This window comes from Notolepis coatsorum (genome assembly GCF_963971535.1).
Source record: "Notolepis coatsorum genome assembly, chromosome: 18".
Taxonomy (NCBI): domain Eukaryota; kingdom Metazoa; phylum Chordata; class Actinopteri; order Aulopiformes; family Paralepididae; genus Notolepis; species Notolepis coatsorum.
This window is the reverse complement of record NC_140182.1, coordinates 49,767,212-49,781,971: the sequence shown is the minus strand read 5'-3', so window position 1 is coordinate 49,781,971 and position 14,760 is coordinate 49,767,212. Positions and strand designations below refer to the sequence as shown.

At 42.6% G+C, this 14,760-nt stretch overlaps 1 protein-coding gene across 1 annotated transcript in view; it reads right to left on the bottom strand.

Annotated features, from left to right (window-relative positions):
* Positions 1–14,760, bottom strand: part of zwilch (zwilch kinetochore protein) — a 47,795-nt gene that overhangs the window by 21,111 nt on the left and 11,924 nt on the right. Inside the window, exons 4-9 of the mRNA XM_084334701.1 lie at positions 8,584–8,699; positions 7,461–7,648; positions 3,752–3,828; positions 3,378–3,533; positions 2,621–2,692; positions 2,453–2,546 (exon numbers count right to left, since the gene is read on the bottom strand). Coding sequence (XP_084190827.1) covers positions 2,453–2,546; positions 2,621–2,692; positions 3,378–3,533; positions 3,752–3,828; positions 7,461–7,648; positions 8,584–8,699 — 703 coding nt within the window. The remainder of the gene's footprint in view (positions 1–2,452; positions 2,547–2,620; positions 2,693–3,377; positions 3,534–3,751; positions 3,829–7,460; positions 7,649–8,583; positions 8,700–14,760) is intronic.

The window sequence follows — 14,760 nt, the reverse complement described above, 5'->3', positions numbered from 1 at the left end:
AAGAAGACGAGGCACAGCAACGGGGAAAAAGCAGGCAAAAGCAGTTGTATTCCAAAACAACCCGACATCGATTGAAGGGAAGTCCCAGTATAAAAAGCCTCTGGGGCGCTAATCAAAAACTATGACAGGTGCGCGCTGGAATTGATACTTGCTCCAAAAGCGTGTGGCGGGGAATGCACCAATCAACACAGCACCTTAAAGGAGCGGAGCGTGTGGCGGGGAATGCATCAATCAACACAGTACCTTAAAGGAGCGGAGCGTGTGGCGGGGAATGAACCAATCCTCACAATTTGTCCTAAATTTTACCCATCCTAACTATTTAGGCGTAGTGGGTAAATGGTAAATGGACTGCATTTATGTAGCGCTTTTACTCAAAAGCACTTTACAACTTACGTCTCACATTCACTCACACATTCAGACAGCAACAGCAGAGGCAACCATGCAAGGTGCCAACCTGCTCATCGGGAGCAGTTAGGGGGTTAAGTGTCTTGCTCAAGGACACTTCGGCGCGCTGCCGGGGGGTGGGGTGGAGCCACTGTGGGTCCAGCACCCAGGGACCGGTTCTATTGTCAGTGCCTTGGTCACGGGGTAATGCCAGGAGTATGAACCTAGCACACATGTATTTTAGGGCTTATTCAGATCAGATCCAACAATGTGGGGGACTGGGGGTCATTGTGTTGGACAGTTGTTACAGCATGGGGTTGCCCCAAAAAACTGAGCAGCATTCTGTGAGAAAGCAGAATGCGAGTCAACTTTAGCGAGACGCACTTCCTTCAATCAATATCTGAAATTAAATAAAAGAATACTAACCTTCTTACTAGGGATGCACCGAATGGGAAATTCTTGGCCGAAACCGATACCGAAAATAGGAAACAGTTGGCCGAAAACCGAATGCCGAAAGGCCGAAAATGATTCATAGAATAGAACTTTTTTTTACCAATGTTGTTCAGCTACCTGATTATGGAAAAATATGATATGATATGGCAAAACTCAACTTAAATAATAAATAATCACTATTATGGGTCTTTTTGTATCACAAACAGTACTGTATTTGCAAATCTGGTATGTCATAAATGTATAGATGTAGCAGTACTGTCTATCTGTATGTCATGTATGTCATATATGTCCTGATTAATTGAAAATGGGGGACCCTGATGTAAACAAGACGAAAGTCTTTCTCTGGTCTGCATCCCCTTAACAATTGTGTGTATTGAGCTGTACTGTATTGTACCCATTCTGCAATCTGTTAATAAAGTTTTTAATCAATCAATCAGAGAGAGAGAGAGAGAGAAAGAAAGAAAGAGAGCGAGAGAGGCGGACATCTGTGCTCTACTGAGCGCACCTTTCTAGTCCCCAGATGAACGTGCTCTCTTGACTTTGGCACAGTAGACGCGCGACAGACAGCGCCAATGTGAGAAACACAATCCCTCCCCCTCTCGCTCTGAATAATATGCATATTAGATCACTCAGTGATTAACCGCAACGGGCATATAGTAAATAAGGATAAAGCATGTTAAAGACGCATTTATTGCACTCGTTGCGCGCAGAGTTTACATAGAAACAGCGCGACTCCCGAGTCCCAAGAGGAGTATCACGCAGGACTGAAGAGCTCACAGCGCGCATGTAATGACTGAATCCGCGTTTTGATGACATCATCACAACAACACGCGTTAAGGCCCTCCCATAGTCGAGCAGACTGTACACAGAGCAGACTCCGCGGAGGTCCGCGCGGACTCAAAGGGAGTCAAAGCAGACCCACAGCAGAGTGCAAAGTGCAAAGCTCCTATTTTCTGACGTGCGGACGTCTGCTGAGATCAAAAGCTCAAAGAGTCCGCGCGGACCTCCGCGGAGTCTGCTCTGTGTACAGTCTGCTCGACTATGGGAGGGCCTTTAGGTTACAGGTTGTTTCTGTTTTTGGCCATTTTCGGCCGAAAACTTTCGGTGGCCGAAATTTCGGTGCATCCCTACTTCTTACCATCCTTTACTTGTACTTTGCTACTAAGTAAGCTGTGATGCCTATACTACTACCAGTACCTACTATGCTAATATGTCTATACTACTATGCTCTCAGAGTGTAGTACTCAAATTCAACACCGTTTGACCCTTAGCTGCCAGAGTTGTACCCTTCCCGTTGACTTGCTGTACAAGTCGCTTTGGATAAAAGAGTCAGCTAAATGACTAAATGTAAACACAAATGCACCACCCTGCAGCGAGGTGCCGGATGTGATGTGTGAATTCAGCCTCATGGTGTTTGAGGAATCTGGAGTACTACAAGAGGAAATCTATTCTACACGGACACAGGGAGAACATGCAAACTCCATACAGAACCCAGGACCTTCTTGTTGTGAATAGACAGTGCTAGCCGCCACCGTTCTCGACAATGTTAAAAAGTAAGTTCTAGTAAAGTTAGTGATGAAAACATAGCAGACCCAGCAGCAGGGCTGTACTGTACCTTCCAGGTAGGCCTTGGTCAGCTCAACAGCTGACCTGCTCTCGAGAGGCTCCAACCATTCAGTCGCACCGGTTCTCAAACCCTCAGCGAGAACCTGCCGATAACAGGAGTTAGTAGCGTTTCAACATTGAACATTCAATTCAAGTCACATGGCTGTGCGACACAGACCTGAAGGAACTCCAGCTCCCTGTACACCTCGAACACAGGGCTTCTCACATCTCCACTGGCCACTCGGATGTTCTGGGTGTGTACAGAAGAAAAGGTAAACAATTACAAAAATAAAAGAACAATGCTCCTACACCAGGTTATTACTACTACAGAGCTTTTGCTCTTTTATATACAGCCTGGACATTTTAGATTTAAATAGAATTTCACAAAATGAGGTGTGTGAATACGGTTTACTTTTACCAGGATATTGTAGGTACAACCACAGTGACATTCGATGAGCTACACATTGTGTTGCATTGTGGTATTTTAGCTAATGCCGGCTCATTTTAAATTCCTATCCTTGGGAGCAGCAGGTTGGTACACAAATACCTGGGAGGTTAGGTTAGGATAGTAATGGCCGTACAACGTCAGTACTGGGAATTAAACTGGAGAGCCTTCAGACTATGAGCTGGTCTCCCTAATCAAATCAGGTTCACCAGGTTGTACGATTAAAGGGGTACTTACACCAAAATAAAAAACTACAATTTATTTTGCACATAATCTCACACACATCCTTGTGTTGTGTTTAAATACGACTCAATGAAATGATGTAGATGACAAAAATAGAGATAAAGATTACAATAGGGAATGCTATTTTTTTCCATTTATTTCTATTGCTATTAAGAGCCTTGGGATGTGCAAAATAAAATAAAAAGTGGTGAAGTGCCCCTAATCATATTAGTAAATCTAGGGTTGTGTGTGAAAGGATGCTGCTCACCAGAATGGCGCTGGAGGACATGGGTGGGGTTTCCAGGACACTCTGGACGTCGCTCCATTTGAAATCCACCGTCACGCAACTCTGGGACTCAATTAGGGTGTTTTCCACAACAGTGGAGCCAAAGAGGTTGTACTGAGCGCTGCCTTTTAACACCACCTGGAAACACGGGAGAGGTGCACGTGAATGAAACACGGGAGAGGTGCACATGAATGAAATATGGGAGAGGTGCACATGAATGAAACACGGGAGAGGTGCACATGAATGAAACACGGGAGAGGTGCACATGAATGAAATACGGGAGAGGTGCACGTGAATGAAAATCCAGTCACACGTCTGACTGGCGAGAGACGAAGAATCAAGGCGTGCTACTGTACCGAAGACGGATGGTGTTTCTTGTGTACTCTTCTGAGTTCATCTAAGGTCATGAAGGATCCTTTTTCGACAGTTGCACCTAAGAAACAGGATGACACCAGTTTATATCGACAGCCATCACTGTTGATTTGGTTTTACATATTTAAAGGAACATGCCAACATTATGGGACATGTGCTTGCCGTCTTCTCCAGAGTCAGACAAGATAGATTTCCTCTCTGTGTGTTCAGTAGAAAAAGCTATCTGGCTGCAAGCTAGCCTAGCACAAATTAAAGGAAGCGGATACGGATCGCTATCTTAACACTTTGAGTGCCACACACGGCTTATCTCGGGTTTACACCCCGAACGTTGAATGCCTCTCATGAGATTTCTCGGATTTCTCTTTTTTTTCCTTCTTTTTAGCGATCTGAAATCATATTGCATCACGTGAGCCTACCCTAGCCTACCCAAGGGCCGCCGGCGATCAGATGTGAAAAAAGCGCCCCCTATCGTCTCCCAGATGACATCAGGGATTTTGGAATGGACTCAATGAAAATGGATGGGGGGAAAAAAATATTCCAGTCCACATTTTCCAGTCCACTGATGCAGCCGGGGTTACCAGAGTTCATTCTGGATCCTCTGAGCGCCGCGGATCATGAGTTCTACTGTATACACGTTAGATCTATACACTTATCGATTTTTTTCGAATGGTGATCAGGAATTGGAATATACCAGTTGGATACCATCTGATGTCAGGTAAGGAATCTATGTTATCAGTGTTAGGATAATCAGACTCGTTTTGATGAAGATATAAGCTTTTTTCTGATATGTGCTCCAGCGGTTTCACTGTAAAATCCATGAGGAAATGAAAACGGCTATTATCAGCGCGCGCCTCGAATGTGCGTGCATGCACGTATACTATTGATCATCTAGCATTTATTTGAAAATGATTCATAAATAGGCCGACAAATATCAACGTTCTGGAATATTCCAGTAAAGGCAATTATCACAGAATGGGCTGTTTTTTACCTCAAACTGGTGCTTTTCAAAATGCTCTCAAACTGAAATGAAGCGATAAAAAACCAATCTGCCTTGACAGCACTGACTGGAAAATGATTCTTTGATAAGCGACGGGCAGATTAGACACATAATTTAAAACATAGATTAGACGATATTAACGTTAACATTGGCGCCGATGGTGGCATTCAAGCACTAAGTCGTGCGCCCCCTGGTGGCACTGAAAGTGTTAAGGTGTTTTTGGCCAACAGCTAGACTAGCTGGTCCGTATCGAATTCATGGTGTTCTCTCGGGCCCGAAATATTGATCACAACAGTTTGTTTATATCGACTAGAAATGGGTATGACATGTAACTGAATATAAATATCTTGGTATCTGGCGCGATGATACATTTTTGTTTAAATATCATATAGACCAGGGGTTCCCAAACTTTTCAGGCCGGGGCCCAGAAAATAAGGCGTCAGAGAGCCGCGGCCCAATGCACATCGTCTCGCTTTTTTTTTTTTTTTTTGCCAGGCGACCAATTTTTTAAGCCAAATATCACTTCAATCCTATTAAGTTAGTTCAAGTTAGTTATTCATTTATATGTGCTATTTATGAGAAGGCTAACTTGTTGCAAAATAATAATGATACTAATAATAGCCTCATTAAAATACTATTGTTGCTTCGGTTGTTTTCAGCGTTTTATGTGCATAATCTGTTATTTAGTTTGAAATGTTCGTTGAAATAAGTAGATTTTTCGTTTTTGTTTATTTATTAAGTTAATATAAAACCATATAGTCACATTTTAGAATACAATAGAATAGCATTTTAGAATACAACTAGAAACACTGTCCTGGCCTGCTTCTAAGTTCAGTGGCCTGACAAAAAAAATTTAAATAAAGAAAAAAAAAATTAAAAAAAAAAAAAAAAAAAAAAAAAAAAAAAAAAAATTTAAATCTCGCGGCCCATCCGTGGCTGCTCGCGGCCCACCTTTGGGTCGCGACCCCGACTTTGGGAACCACTGATATAGACAACCTTGCTAGTAAATTGAGGCAGAAAATTGGTTTCCTGTACAGTAATAGATCTAGTTTCCCAGTGATGTGTAGAAAGAGGGTTATTGAAGCAGTCCTTCTATCTGTCTTGGACGATGGAGACGTGATGACCTTTTTCTTCTCTGTGCATGCAGTAGGAGTAGGAAGACGCGCACCCTTAGCCTAGCTTAGCGTCAGTCACTGGAAGTAGGTTCCTCTGGGGAAGGTCTGGGGGGGGGGGGTTTGGTTGGAGGCTATGGCTTCGGCTGGGCCTTTCCCAGACCTTTCCTGGAGTTGGGTGCTGGTCTCTTGCGTGTGCTTTGATGGATTTTGGTTAGTTATGATCGTTGGGCCCCTCGGTTCGCTGGCGTTTTGGGGATTCCTTACGTGGGGGGCTCGCCGGGACCGGGGGAGATGGTGCGGCCCGCAGGGGTGGTATTCCCGTCGCCGTGCATGGCAGTGTGAGTGGCACGCAGGCTGTTTGTGTTTTCCTTCGGTTATGGCATGCTTTATCGGGCGGGGTGTCTTGGATGGGGATGTGGTGGGGATTGATGTGTGGGATATTTGGGGGACTGGCTGTTCCGGGGGGGTTCACATGCCTTCGATCTTATTTTATGCCTGTTCTTATGTCTGCAATTTATGCATTGTTTTTATTCTGTCAACTGTATGCTGATTTTATGCCTATGTTCATTTTATACTGTGACGACCCTCCCCCACATTGTGTTGTCTTCCTCTGCTCTGGCTGGCAGAGCAGAGCTGGGGAAGGCTTGTCAGGTTAATTGGGGCACACCTGGGCCGGTGTGTCCCAGGCAGGTTAATAGAGAGAGGCTGCCTCTGCTCTGGTGGCGAACTCCCCACATACGGTATTTGGTTTGGTTGATTCTTTGTTTGGTTCTTTGGTTTTGCACATACAACACTCATGCTGCACATACTGATACTGATTGTGCCTGTGTCTCCCAATTCTTGTTGCAAGCTTGAGCCAGTTCGTAACAATACTAATTGCTGTGGGGCACTCTGGACTACGGTCCATGTGTGAAAAGTGCTATATAGATTAATATATTGTAAAACATAGGGGTGTAACGGTACACAAAAAACACTGTTCGGTACGTACCTCGGTTTTGAACAGTTCGGTACGGGTTTTCGGTACAGTGGGGGAAAGTTTGGCTTTCCATGTTCCACTCAGGGGTGATGTAGTGTGCAGTAACTAATTGTACTTGTAGGGCTGTCAACGAATATTCTATATTGAAATTATTAATTGACTTGTAAAGAAAAGAAAAAAAAATTATTATATTAGATTGTGAAAAAAACAGCCCCCGGTTGGCGGTCGTTAGTGGTTAACATACCGTTGTATTCGTTCGGTACACACTACAGCCATTCGGTACGGTACGGTACACACTGAAACGGTTTGGTTCAGTACGGATACGTGTACCTTTACACCCCTACTAAAACATGCATTGCAATGTCTAAGTCTCGACGACATTGAAAATGAGGGTGACCTCAATTGTCCTTTCGAGAATAAATAAAGGTTTGAATGAATCTGCTTCCATTAATTTGTGCTAAGCTGGGCTAGCTTTCTACTCAACACACAGAGAGGAAATTGGCATCTATCTTCTTGTCTGACACTGGAGAAGACGGAAAGCGCATTTCCCACAATGTTGGTGTGTCCCTTTAATTATTCAATGAGTCCTGGAAACTCTGCAATACCTTTACAGGTGACCGAGTACAACTTGACACCAGTTACTTTCTTGCCACTGTGGACCATTTCTGCTCCTAACCACGTAGTTCCAGCAGGGTCGGACATGTCACAACGCACCCATAGAGGGTGCAGGGCAGGATGTTCCCCAGAAGACACATTAGGGTTTTGGGACACCGTGTAGAACGAGAGCAGTTGCCTGTAAAATGAAGGGGGGGGGGGGGGGGGGCGAGACAGGTGCTATCACTAAAGTGTGACGTTCATGTTCATCCTTTGTTCACAAGATGGGTCTCATATCAAAATGTAGCTAACCAACATCTGAAACCCGCCCTCCTGATAGTTTTAGTTCATTGATCTAGTAATATTCGATGTCAATATCCTATGTATCTGTGCACCTATTGTCTCCCCCATGATGCAAGCTGTAGCCTGGGCGTCTCTCAGTCTGACCTGCTGACCTCGTGGCTGTCTCCTTCCACACACACCCACACACACACAGGGCCCCCTGTACATCCTGACTGTCTGTGGCTCCCTCCTCACACACACGCACACACACTCACGCGCACACATCTCCCCCACCCAGCTGTCAAGGCCGTGATTTGTGGAGATGTTGTTCAAGACTAGGGGTCTCTCCTGGTCTACATCTGGAACCCATTAGCCCCCCTTCTGAAACAAGCACACACACCGACTAGCACACACACACACCCATACATACACACACGGATACATATACACACATACACCCCTCCCCTCCTCCTCTGTATAAATATGTCATGTAATGTGGATATTCTTCCCTTCTTCTGGTGGTGCGAGGAGCTGAGCCCGTGCGGGCTGCAGGAGAGTTCTCTTCTCTGTGTGACCAACTAATAAAAGCTCCGTTTGAAATACTCTGTCGTTCCGCGAATCCTTTGGTCGACTGGTCCACTAACCATATCAATTCAAGGACTCACGAGGGACAGGTTATCCCTTTCACTCCTTTCTTGATAAAGTGACAGTTGTGATTAGAGTGTAACTTTTTTTTTGAGATAGGTCAGTTAGCTACATTATGATATGAGACCCATCTTGTGAACAAAGGATGAAAATGAACATCAATTCTCAATTCTATTCAATGTGAAATGTAAATGTTGTGATGGCCACCTGGCTTTGTTGACGGTGAGAGGCTCTGTTCTCGGCTCCATCTGGGAACTATTCACCTCACTGTCTGATGCCGTTTTATCCATGTCCTCATTATCAGGTTCAGTTGTTTTCAGGACCTTGTAAAATCATGATACAGCACAAAAAGGGAAAAACTTAATATTGGGATAATCAAATCCCAATAAACAAGAACCCGAAAGCACTACAGAAAAAGAAAACCCTAGAAACATATACTTGGGACACTCCTCTACTACTGAGGGAAAACGAAGGTTATCCTATAACCCTAGTTGAAGTGGCCATGCTCACCCTTCAGAGTCTGAATGTCACGCGAAAATCAGACAGGGGTCCTCCGGGCCGAAAAGCAAGACGCTTTGCCAGTAATCATAACTAGGGTTATAGGATAACCTTCATTATATTACATACTGGCTCCGTGTCTTGCTTCACCTGTTGGACTAATGGGCGGAAAGCAAGGCGCGTAGCCCCGATAAATGTACCCTCTGAGGTCCCCTCACAACCACAAAGGACGATGCCCTCGCACAACCAATGTGACAGGCATTGTTTTGACAGTGCCTTACCTTTGTTAGGGCCACCGTGACAAACAAATAGTTGACTGGTAGTCCCGAGGTCCTGTGTGTGCCTAAGATATATCACCAGCGCACGAATAGGACACAACAGGTGAAGGCACCTTCCCACCTCACCTGCGTGAGGGAGAGGGTGGAAAGCCTTTAGCACAAGGCTGGATTGGGCCTCAGAGTAACACTGCTATTATCCCCCTGTATAGACAGTAGGGCTGTCCCCGACTAAGGATTTGTATAGTCTTGATATTTGTCTAGTCTAGTGTGTTCATTAGATGGGTGAAATCCTCTTTCAGTGCCTCTGTGCCTGTTTTCTTAGGCAGTTAGCCTCTGGTATGCATGCCTTTTCTTTTGGAAAGAATGATAAAAAAAAAGATATAAAAAAAATATGGACATATGCTGGTTCCTCACGAGAGTGATAATTTCCCTGAGGACCAAATGCACTGCCTTCAGTTCCAATACATTGATATGTAGGGTAGACAGAGCAGGCCGACTGCCCCCTACTGCGTTGGTCTGACATACCCCCCCCCCCCCCCCCTTTGTGAGGGAGGCGTCAGAGAAGACTGTCACGTGAGACGAGACACCGCCCATGGGGACACCTCACCAAACGGGGGGGGGGGAATTCGGGGTCCTCCGTCTGAATAGACTGACACACCAGGGAAGACACACAGGTCTTCCCCCTGGCCCGGGAGTGGCTCTATGGTCCCGGACCCGCCCGGCAACGCGTATTCCACCTCCACAGACTGCCCACTGCTCACGCTTACAGCTCGATGTGCTGAGCGTAGGCTTTGATGCCACTCAACTCAGGGCTCTCCCGCGAGGACCACGGGGCGGCTCGAGCTCTCCCCGGGCTCCAGCGATCTTCCGGAGAAGGATCGCCGGTCCAGGGATACTCCACGACGAGCGGCGGACATGAAAGGGACTTTTTGGGTGGTGGTATATCCATCTCTAACTAACAGCAACAATAACACATACTCTCAACGCTGCAGGTGCTTGTGAACAGCCTTTTCGTGTGAGGGTGAGCATGGCCACTTCACCGGGTTATATACTACTGGAAGTGGGCGTGGCTAGGTAGATGTAAGGTGCATGAAAGGTTTTTTTCAACGTGCGCCATGGGCGCGAGCATAGTCCAATAGGGGAAGCAAGACGCGGAGCCAGTATGAAATATAATATGAAATGAACAAGCATCTGAACACAGGAAACCAAGCCGACTTAAAAACGCTGCACACCTGACACACGATTGGTCCCAATTGGCAATTAACTGGTGTCAGTGATCGACAGCTCACAAGAGAAAACCAAAAATACATTCCTTGCTCACAGTTCTCAAAAGTATGGATAAATTATTTGGGGACAGATTGGATCACTTTGTAGAAAATAATAACTTACTAACCGAGAACCAATATGGTTTTAGAGCCAACAGATCGCCCTCAATGGCATTGATTGAATTAACTGAAGAAATAATAACAAACATAGATACAAAGTTGTACATAGTTGGAGTCTTTGTAGATCACAAAATCCTTATAAGGAAAATGGTAAAATATGGCTTCAGAGGGGTTGTGTCAGATTGGCTTGAAAGCTACATAGAAAATAGAGAACAAGCTGGGGGAGGGAGGGAGGGAGAGGTTGGTATATAGGGGGATTGTGATTGTGTGTGATATGTATGTATGCTTATGTGATGAAGACGGAAGGAGGATGAGTATTTGAAGTAGGGCTGGGCGATTAATCAATTTGATCGATTAATTCGAATTAATGATTTAGGACGATTTTGAAATTTTTTAATCGATTTTCAAAAAAACAAACAATTTTTTTTTTTTTTAAATAGTCACCTTTTATTTTACAAAAAGTAATGTTTGGTGGAAGTTAGATTTGCACTTTATTAATCCCAATAGGGAAATTCATTCTTGTTTGATGATCAAGAGGCACTTTTTATTTGTTTTAAGTGAAGTTTGGTGAAAAAGCAAGTTATTGCACTATTAATCCCAATAGGGACATTCATCTTTGTTTGATCAAGAGTAATCTTATATATATATATATATATATATATATTAGTGCTGTCAATAGATTAAAAAAAATTAACTAATTCATCTCACAATTTTCTGTAATTAATCTAGATTAATAATCACATTTTTCTACTTAAGACCGAAGCTTGTAACAGATATTTACTTGAGTAAAATCATGGAATTAATGAAAAAACCAACACAAAGAAAGTATATTTAGATTCAAAGACTATTTTAATAGCTTTCTTTGAATACAGTTTCTCTCCTACTGTGAAAGACAAATGTTAAACAAAACCATCAACATTGACTCAGCTTTAAAGACCTCTTTCTTATATCCACGGCGCTAAGATTGAAGATGTTTCACTCCATAGATTAATCTAGATTAATTTATTTTAATGCTTTAAATCATTTAAATTAATCTCCAAAGTTAAAGCATTAATTTTGACAGCCCTAATATATATATATATATATATATAAATAATATATCATAGCACCTGAGGAAGCGAAACGCGGTGTGCAATAAAAAAGCTAAAACCAGTCCTGAGGAGTGTGCGGTCCCTTCTTTTGAAGGTATTCTTCTTTTAGCTTTATATATATATATATAAAGCAACAAAATTCATCTTGGTTTGAGAATTATTTTGTGTCAAATAAAAAAATTACTTTATTTGAATGATCTCCTTGGTGTTTCTAGTTTTCAAGAGATTTTTTTTTATTAAAATCGTAAATCGGATGTAAAAAAAAGAAATCAGAGATTTTATTTTTAGGCCATATCGCCTAAAAATAGAGAACAAATTGTACAACTTTGTGATTGCAAATCTAGATGTATAAAAATGATGTGTGGAGTCCCTCAAGGCTCGGGGACCCAAACTGTTTAATCTATATATTAATGATTTGTGCTCGGTGTCAAATGTATTGAAGTGTGTATTATTTGCTGATGATACAAACATGTTCTGTACAGGGGAGGACATCCAGCAGCTGATGACTGTCTTAACAATATAAAATAAATACAAACTCTGGTTTGATATAAATAAATTATCTTTAAATCAAAATAAAACAAAATGTATGGTGTTTGGAAACCGCCAGATAAAAACTGAAATTCTGTTGATAATAATATAATAGAAAGAGTATACAAAAATAAATTCCTGGGAGTGATTTTAGACCATAAACTCTGCTGGAAACCCCATATAGAATATGGGAGGGCTAAGATGGCAAAGAGCATCTCAATCATAAGTACTGTGCAATGATCTTGCCTTACCTGTATTACTGCACAGAGGTATGGGGTAACACATACAAAACAACAAAACAACCATAAATACATCGACTATCCTACAAAAAATAGCAATAAGAGTAATAAACAATGCAGGATATCGGGACCAAACACACACACTGTTTCTACAATCACATATTTTGAAGTTCATTGGTATGGTAAACTTTAAAACTCTGCAAGTTATGTACAAAGCAAGAAATAATCAATTACCGGTAAAATGTAAGAAGCAAATTTCTGGATAAAGAGGCCCATTGAACTTCAAAAAACAAACCTGAAAATAATGTGTATCTCCTCTTACCACTAGAACAGCCATGGAGAAAATGTCACTGATTCCCGCCGGAAGGGGTCAGATGACCCCACAGCTTATATGGGAGGCAAGAAACAGCATTCGTTCGTGACAGGGGAGGGTTGAATTGGATGATACGAAATTGGGATGGGAGAAAATATAGAAAATGGGAGAGAAAAAGTGGATCAAAAAAAAAAGTAGTGTACATAGGACCCAGTGCCTTCTCAGGAATTTTGCATGTCTATTTGATCTTACTCTTTTTATATTGTCTATTTAAAACTGAATCAAACCATAAACAATGTGGCCTGTTGGGATGTTAGATCCTAATGTGAAAAACTGATTTTATATGTCTGCACTTTATGTGCTCATTTTTATCTGTTTTTTCTGTTGTGAAGCACTTTGAGCTGCAGTTTCTGTATGAAAGGTGCTATACAAATAAAGTGTATTATTATTATTATTATTATTATATAATTACCTCTTAATATAAAAATATGAGGTTTACCACAGGTTTGAGTGAAAAAAGAAAATAAAAAAATTATAATAAATAGAAATATTATAATTTCTCTTTCTTTTTTGATGAAAGAGCCACACATTGACAGACAAAGAGCCACATGCGGCTCGCAAGCCATGGGTTGGCCACCCCTGCGCTAGACGATCGCAAAGTGCTGTGACTTTCCACATATATATTCCATATATATGTGGAATAACGTTCTAAATACATTTTCCTGAAGTCATCTTGAAATTTCAGAAACCGTGCCAGATAAAACGGGTACTTTTAGGAAAAGTCATTGAGTGACAGAGCTGGAGCTCGACCGAGTGACGAGGATACATTTATTGAAAATGCCTAGGGGTCATTTGACACCTTGTCGGCTGTGCTAGTGTTGTGGAAAATGTGTATACGGGGGTGGAGGTAGGAAAGGGGTTAGTCTTGACTAGTTTAATATAGGTCAACTAGCAGGGCTCAAAGACACTAGGGCGACAGTCTGGCTGATGTTCTTAAAACAGCCTCAAGATAGGCAGATGGACATTTCAGTACATCATATCGTGTGCTCTAATCTTGTGTCTTTTCTCTCTTTCATACATACACAGCACACACACACAGACACACAGACACACACATACACAGCACACACACACAGACACAGCACACACACACAGACACACAGACACACACAGTCACACAGACACACACACACACACACACAGACACACACAGTCGCACAGACATACACACCGACACACACACACATTCCCTGTGTCACAATACACACATACAATACACACACGTCTGTACACAGACGCACACACACACAGACACACAATACACACATACAATACACACACGTCTGTACACACAGACACACACACACATACACACACACACACACAAACACACACACACACACACACACACATCTCACTCTCTCTTCGATGTTCTTAATGTTTTACATCATATCGTGTGTGTACATCATATCTTGTTTATCTCTCTTCGATGTTCTTAATGTTTTTATCTAAATCTATGTTCTTCTTAAATGTCTTTATCTCTCTTCGATGTTCTTAATGTTTTTATCTCTCTCCGATGTTAAATCTACGTATCATCTTAATGTACGTCATGTCAGATCTGACATGATATGATACGTCATCATATCTGTCATGTGGGGGCAGGACTGAGAGGGGATTTAGGGGACAAGCAGAGGGATTGAGAGTTAGAGTGTTTTTTGTTCAAGCTGTGGTGATCCTCTGCTCGATCCATAGCTTTTGCTGTTAAGAACTTCTTTTCCTAAATAAATTACCTACTTGTTACAATTGGAAATATCGTCTCCTGCTGTGTTAAACAACCTACAGCCACAACACTAGTGTTAAGGAGCCACTCTGTGGAATGGGCTTAGAGCAGTGGTGCCCAACCGGTAGATCGCGGGCTGGTTTCAAGTAGACCGCGAGATTATTTTGGAAAAACATTGTTACGGGGTCTAGTTAGATCGAGGCGATCGGCAATCGCTTGCTTTTGTTGTTTTCATGAATACCCCGGATGTAGAGGAATGTGAAGCACTTTGA